At 33.5% G+C, this 8,199-nt stretch overlaps 2 protein-coding genes across 2 annotated transcripts; both read right to left on the reverse strand.

The window, feature by feature from the left end:
• Positions 1–685, reverse strand: LOC129952027 (ctenidin-3-like). Its single transcript, XM_056064448.1, has one exon. The coding sequence runs from the start codon at positions 619–621 to the stop codon at positions 157–159; it is 465 nt and encodes a 154-aa protein (XP_055920423.1). The 5' UTR covers positions 622–685; the 3' UTR covers positions 1–156.
• A 5,540-nt stretch (positions 686–6,225) lies between these two features.
• On the reverse strand, positions 6,226–7,611 carry LOC129950741 (spidroin-1-like). The gene has a single exon (XM_056062662.1). The coding sequence runs from the start codon at positions 7,609–7,611 to the stop codon at positions 6,226–6,228; it is 1,386 nt and encodes a 461-aa protein (XP_055918637.1).
• Between the last annotated feature and the right edge of the window lie 588 nt (positions 7,612–8,199).

The following is an 8,199-nucleotide window of genomic DNA, read 5'->3' on the forward strand; positions in this document are numbered from 1 at the left end:
TTCAATTTGAATTTTAAAAGTTTTATTTCATAACATTAGACATGCTAACGACTTAAATAATAGTAACTTATAGTCATAGAATTTTTGTTTACTTATACAATGCTTATCATAGTTTATATTCGTAAAAACAGTCAATTCGTCTTAATTAAATGTTTCTTAGTGACCAAATCCACCTTGGCTACCAATACCGAGTCCTCCACGATTACCACCAAGTCCTCCATGACTACTGCCAAAACCTCCTTGATTTCCACTTAATCCTCCGTGGCTACCGCCAAAGCTACCTTGGTTTCCTCCAAATCCTCCTTGACTACCACCAATATTTCCATGACTTCCACCAAAACCTCCTTGGCTGCTGCCAATTCCTCCTCGGTTTCCGCTCAATCCTCCTTGATTGCTTATTCCAAGTCCGCCATGGCTACCACCAAGACTTCCTTGACTACCGCCAAGACTTCCATGACTTCCTTGGCTTCCACCAAATCCGCCTAAGCCTCCTTGACTACCACCAAATCCTCCTTGATTGCCACCAAATCCTCCACCAAGATTTCCACTTCCATGGCCATGATGTCCATGTTGAGCAGTTACTGTCACAATAGCAATTGAGAGAACAATGAGGAATTTCATTTTGATTGTTTAAACTTTAAATTGTATGTATTTCTTTCGCTGTGTCCTTAGTTAGACTGATACTGAACTAGAAATCACTATCAATATTTATAGTGATTTCTAAAAACACTCACTAGACATAATAATTTAATTTAATTGACATTTAAAAAACAAATAAACATTAAATTAGTTTTATTTCCGAAAGCCAATTTACATTTTGTTCAAACATTTTGCCCAAGCGTATTCGCATACGTCATGAATTTGATTATTCAAATGTGAATTAAAATCATAACAAGTACCAAATTTTGACATAATATGTATTATTTTATTTAAAATAAAAGTTAAGGGCCCGACACAGGATCACGAACTTTTTTATTTTCGTTTAGCATTCGAATCACTCTAATAACTAAATCAATGGAATCTTTAAATTTTTAACGAGGAAATATCGTAGGAAAAAAGTAAAAATGCAATATCAAAGGTTTTCAATTCAGAGACGTGATATCTGCCACTTCACATGTCGATATATCTTATCATTTTCGTACATTTTCAATTCTTGTAGAATGACGAAACTTAGTAAAATAGTGTATCAGTTTTGGAATTTCAGCACCTTAAAAAGTGGGAAACACTTTGAATAATTTGCTATCATTCTTTAAAGTTATTTTTCACTGTATTTTTTGGTAATTTTAGGATTCCAAATATTTTAGGCATTCCAAATCTAAAGAGATTTTAATTTTTAAGTGAACATTTTTGAAAATTTGTTCAGCATTGGAACAGATTCAAACGACTTAGTTATGTGGTATAAGAGATAAAACATTGAAGAAAGCCGCATATGATTTTGTTTATTATAAAACATTTTTAGATGTTTTGTATTTAAAATAAGATTATTTTATTATTCTAACGTTATTATTTAAAATTAGTTTAAGACAAAAGTATACAAAAACTAAACGAGTATAGTATAGTAAGTTATAAGAATGGAAATTTTTCTAACTGACTAATAAGCTGAAAATTTGAATAAAATTAAAATCTCTTATGATAAAATCATAGCAGAAGCTTCTTCTTCTTCTTTTTATCGCATCTGTTATTTTTATATTTAATTTTATATAAATGGAGGTGAGGTTTCAGTCTTGATATTAATTAAGTTAAGTGTTTTTTTGAGTTATTTATTTTTATTTTGTGATGGCATTGGATCAGTTAATTTGTATATAAATATTTGACACTTACTAAAAGTGTTCCTCCTTCAAGATTTAATTGTCTGTTGAGACAAACAGTTGCAACAATTCAGTGATATTTAGCTTACTTTAAGTTAAGTTCTATTAAAAAAGAATTTTTATAAAAAAATATATGTAAGGATTTTAAAAAATAGGCAACAGTCCGTTTAGAACTAGATTAAGTGCGTTTTTTTGGTATTCCATATATGGTACAGTGAAAAATTGCCAACAAAACGATCAGTAGTAGCCAGATTTTTAAATTTAAAAATTTGTGCAACTGAAAGAAGATCTGTCAGAATAATAATAAAAACACACAAATAGAAGAAAGTTTTGTGAAAATCAAAAGTTAAAATTAACTTAGCAAAAAAAATAACTAAAACTAATAAAATAGACAATTTTTAAGAAGAAATGTTAAGAGAACATCTGGAAATTGAGATTCTATAAAAAAAAGTTCATATAACAATTGCTTCAAGGAGGGGGTTTGTTTCTAGACTACTACATTAACATGTGGTGTTGAAGTGAGCTTGAAGCTCGCCTCAATTCTATAGAAACTGATTCGCCTCGATTCCGGTCGGGGATCGGAGTCGAGTCAAAATTTGCGAAGAAAAACCTATGTGGAGGAGGAGAATTTACATTGAATAGGTGGAATATTATTATATGGTCTGAACTACTCAGTTCTTCATTGAAAGAAACATCGAAACACCATTTGCATTTTAGAAAGTGCTGTCAAACTTAGTCATTTTTAAATCTTCTTGTGCGGTGCAAACACCAAAAAGATTTATTTAATCTAAACTGAGATAAACCATAGCAAAACTTAATTATCTTTTCTACTCTTGCAAAATAAGCCCAGTTAGTCCATTTTCATTAACAACACTAAATAATATAAACAGTACCAGAAAGATTTTTTTCCCCAATGGAAAACACATGATTTCAAATGCACAACTACTCGACGAACACAGTCATCGAGATACAAATGCAATATCAATCGTATCAACATTTGAGAACGAAATCACTTAAGATCCATTTGATACTCGTATAAATGTCAAAAACCTATCCCTAGTAAGATTCTACTATAACTTTTATCGCTAGTATTCATGCTATGGATATTGTTTTTGTTATTCGTGTAAAATCCTACTATATTATGGATAGATTTTCTAACATAACACGGGTAATGTAGTGACTTACTATTCTCAACCATTCATTTGTGCGAGTAATGTACTCGTGGATGAAGGGGACCAACAGTTGTAATCCGAATCCGAACGCTTAATTCGAGAAAGCACTTTTCATGACAAAAATTATTATTGCAAGATTTTTTCCTCAGAAGAGCCATTTCTATTAATGCAAAAAACGATACAAAAATTCAAAAACCCAGAAAATGAGAAAGAATCTGATTTCAAGAATTTTCTGGCATTTTTGTACGTAGTTTTTTTGAAATCAATTTGCGGGAGTCTATTACTATCGTTATCAGTCTGCTTACTATACTAGTATCATTGGACCTGATGATAGAAAATGTTTTGATCTTAAAGGAGTCAACAAAACTTTAAAATTGTAGAGAGAAAAATGTTTGGTTGTTGAGTTACAAAAAAAGTGTCGCAGTCATACTTTATAATGTGTTGATATTATTTTGATATTATACGGCTTAATTTTTGAAGAGATATTAGGTTCCTCAAAGACTTCGAGATCGTCACCAAACAGCGGTTGAAGTGTTTTACCCACTGTATTCAGTGAGACGGATCACTTTGAATGCTTAAACGGTGGGGCGGCGTTTAATTGAGAGTAATCTGGTCGTAAACCAAGACTCTCGATACAGCACGAGCGAATGGAATTTGATCGCCGTGTAGGGTATAGTTCTCTTCACTGATAACTATACGTTTTGTCTACGCTCACCAGATCAGGTAGGAGAAACAATTCGATAAAAGTTGCCCAGCGGGAAAATTTCTGGGGAGGTTACGTCATGGTGTGGGCAGGAATTTCCGTGCACGGAATAATTGGGCTGTGCATAGTGGAATAATCGGTTTCCTTTCCATGTATTGGTAAAAATTTCTTGCTGATTCAAGCCAATGCGAAACTTCACGTTTCCAGGTGCATTACGGACTACTTGGAAGAAGTAGAAAAGTAGCCTTGATCGAACATATTTGGAATCTGTTGGAAAAAATGATAAGAAAGTGCCCTGCTCTTCCCTAGAAACTAAGTGGGCTGAGATCTGGTCAGAGTGAGAAGTTGGATAATTTGGAAGACGCGATCGAAAAAACCTTATCCAAGATACGCTGAGGCGAATTAATATTTTGATAGATGTTATGGGAGACAATACCCACTACTCAGTGAACAAAAAACTCATATATTTTATGTTTTATTTAAAAGTTCTTCCCATTTGTTTATTTTGCACATAAATTAATACTATACAAAGTTACTTAACAATAATCAATTAAAAAAAAGTCTTTTTTACATATTGGAGATATTGTGAAATTTCAAGGTACGCCACTTTGTTTGTAACAGAGTGCATTTAAGTACATAATTTATCTAAAAATTAAATTAAATAAAATTTAGGTAAACAAATAAATTACGAAGAAACTTTTGTGTGGCACTCAAAAATGACCAGTTTTTAAAAATCTGTTTTCACTTTAGTTTTCAACACTTTTATATTAATAAATATGAAACCTTCATTGTATTTTTCAATTAGCCATTAGTTTAATAAAAGGGCAGCTTTTGCTGCTTTTGGGACATTTATAGTCTTCAAATTCGGATTTAAATCTCAGTTCTAGAACATCTAAAGCAAATTCACTTGAAAAAGTCGATGTCTTCATTTTGTATCCTCTTGAAAGTTTTATTCAACAGAAAATAAATTTTGTAGGAAATATAATGCCCGACTTGCTAGAACTTCCTTATTTCTTTAGAAAATTCTGTTTAAAAATATATTTCCTATATTTTAAGATTTAAAAATTATTTTTCAAAATAATTGTTTCCAAAAAAAACCTTGATTAACAATTTTTTTTGTTTTTGAAATCACTAGAGCGGGTTTTTTTAAATTAATTTTAATATAGTACATATGTGTATACAATTTTTAAATTGTGTCTTTAAAATATTTTTGGTATGCAGTTATTTAGTGCTTATAAATATACATTTAACATTTAAATTTCGTTAAAAAACTTTCACCCCCTTTGAAGTTTTGTAACACACATAATTATTTTTTTTTTAAACAAAACAAAATAATAACGTTATTGATAATCAAAAGTCATTATCAATTTGAAAATTTAACCATCGAAAAAGCCACTAAAAGGGAAGATTATTGAAATCGGTTGATTAGTTCTTGAGAAAACTAAATAATGGTTGTATGAGCGGTACTCTTCTGGCGCATTACCAAAATATGTTTTTCTTGTAGGAAGCCAAATTGAGAAAAAAAAAATTAGAGAAACTTTTAAAAAAATCTATGGGTTAATTTTTGAAAGAATTCGAATGTTTGATTTTAAACATTTTTCATATACAAAAAAAAATAAATAATTCAAAATATATTGGATTAACTCAATACAATTTGTTTTGAATTGAAGGGAATTCCTACAAAAATACATACAAATTATCTCCCAGGGGAGTGGGGTGGGGGTAGCTTTGAGCAATCTAAAATTTCAACAAGGTGACGTCGCAAGCTTCAAACCATGTGTAAACATTTGCTTTATGAAAACTGTTTACTCCAAAGGTGGTGTCATTCGACATTTCAAACATTTTTTTTAAGACTACCTACATTGAAACATTTATGCTTGTCAAAAACTTAGCCTTAAAAGCTACATAATGAATTAAAAGTGACAACTATGATCTGGAGCAAAAAAGCGATTTCGTAAAGTCCTAAAACTATTCAATTTTCCATGATAAAAAAATGTTATAAAAAGTCAGCAAAACCTGTACTCTTTAGTAAAGTGGAAACTTTCCATACAGTAGTAATAATAAAATGTAGGGGATTATAGGCAAAAAAAAATATACATTAAAATAAAACCATTGCTAAATCCTTCTAGCTTACAAGATTCAAAAAGCTTTTTGTTTTAGAAGTTTTATATCGCCGAATCTTACAATTCACAGAAAATTTCCTCGAATCTGCAGGTTTTTTAAACGATAACGTTTGAAATGTATTTTTGGTACTCTGCCATTTTAGCCCAATCTCCTCTAATTTTCTTGTTTGAATATTTTTTTTTTACCCAAACAAATTAGAACTTGTTCTCGAAAAAAGAACCAACGAGTATATTGAACTGAATACTCATCGTAGTTAGGTAAACAAGAATAGCCTTTGGGGCACGATTATAAAAGCAATACAAAATAGATTTAATACAAAATTGTATTTATGAGAAATATTTTTTTATTAATTTATGTAAATGATTAAGTTTATTTGCTATTTGTATTGTTTTTGTATAAAAATTAAATAATATTAAAATTATCTTCCGAATGAAGAACTTTGTGAAGTTGCAATTGCACTTGAAGATGAACTACTTCCTAATCCACCAAATCCACCTTGGCTGAGATTTTGTGATTGAGCTGTGGCAGATGACCCACTTCCACCTAATCCACCACCGAAAATATCTTGAATGGCACTTTGAGCTTGAGCAGCTGCGCTGCTAGTATCGATGGAACTTCCTCCTCCTAATCCACCTTGACCTAGGTTTTGTGTTTGTGAAGAACCTCCAAGACCACCAAAACTACCAAGTCCACCCTGGCTAAGACTTTGAGTCTGAGCTGTTCCTGAAGAACCTCCAAGACCACCAAAACCACCAATTCCACCTTGGCTGAGGCTTTGAGTCTGAGCTGTTCCTGAAGAACCCCCAAGACCACCAAAACCACCAAGGCCTCCTTGGCTGAGGCTTTGTGTTTGAGCTGTTGCTGAAGAACCTCCAAGGCCACCAAGTCCACCTTGGCTGAGGCTTTGGGTTTGAGCTGTTGCTGAAGAACCTCCAAAACCACCATTAAATCCTCCAAGTCCACCTTGATTTGAACTTTGTGATTGTCCTGAGGCAATACTGGAACCACCGCCAATACCACCTAATCCTCCAAGACCACCTTGACTAAGGCTTTGAGTTTGTGCTGTCGATGAAGAACCTCCAACACCACCTAATCCTCCAAATCCACCTTGGTTTAGGTTCTGTGTCTGAGAAGAAGTTGAAGCAATGCTTGAACCTCCACCTATACCACCGATTCCTTGTCCACCCTGTGTCTGTCCTGATGCAATCGCTCCGCCGCTGCTGGCACCACTGCCTCCAACTAATAATCCGAAATCGGGTTGAACAGAATTTTGAGATTGTGCTGAAGATGTGGCAGTATTAGAATTAATTCCACCAACTTTGGAACCTCCAATCCCTGATCCTGTTGGGATTCCACCAAGTCCTCCACCAACGTGGTAGGGAATGTGTTGTGGTGAATGAGGTGGAACATGTGGCTCATGATGTGGGTCAAAGTGAGGCTCATGATGTGGTCCATGGTGTGGCTCGAAATGGGGCTCATGATGTGGCTCAAAATGTGGCTCAAGGTGTTGCTCATGATGTGGTAAATGATGATGTTCTGGACCATGTTCAAATCCTGGTCCTTCACCAAATTCTGGTCCACCACCAAACTCTTCCCCGCTATCAAATCCTGGCCCACCACCAAAACCTGGTCCTCCACCAAATCCTAATCCACCACCAAATCCTGGTCCGCCACCAAATCCAAATGGTAATGGGGGAGGTGGTAAGTGATGTTCAGGCCCATAGTGCTGAGGCTTAGGAGCGTAAGGTCCTGGTCTAGCTGTAACAGCTACTACGAATGCACTTAACAAAATAAATAATTTCATTCTGGACGAAGCTGAAATGGTGTCTCTTTTTCAATATCTTTATTGGTCAACTATCTGGAACTATACTGATGTCGATTCTTCGGGATGAGCTGGTTTTTATATTATAATTTTATTTTCGTCACTAATAATAATCTTTTATATGACGAAGACGACGACGACGAGTCTTGAGAGAAAACTAGTATTTTGTTTATAAAATATGCAACAAAATAAATCCCCAAATGTTCTTATACCTCACAATATTTTTTTATAAACCAGTTTAGGTTTTTGGTTTTACCAATGCTCGTCCAAGATCTTGGAAATGTTTACCAAAAAATAAAACTCTAACGCCCTGACTAATCGAAGTCACAAAGATATCTTATCATTTCTTTGGGGAATTCTGTTTTGGTTATAGAATGGTGTAGAAGAACTTTTCGGAGAAACGATTATAAATAGATAAAGAAGAAGTTTACCACAATCTATATTTTATTGATGTCACAGCTTTTTGTTCCGCTCTTTTGGTTATTCAAGTGAATTTTGTGGTTTGTGGTATGCTCGGATAAAAATGGGACTGCCTTAATAGGTTTAGGATGATTTGAAAGCCAATTCATT

This window comes from Eupeodes corollae, chromosome 3 (assembly GCF_945859685.1).
Source record: "Eupeodes corollae chromosome 3, idEupCoro1.1, whole genome shotgun sequence".
Lineage (NCBI taxonomy): Eukaryota > Metazoa > Arthropoda > Insecta > Diptera > Syrphidae > Eupeodes > Eupeodes corollae.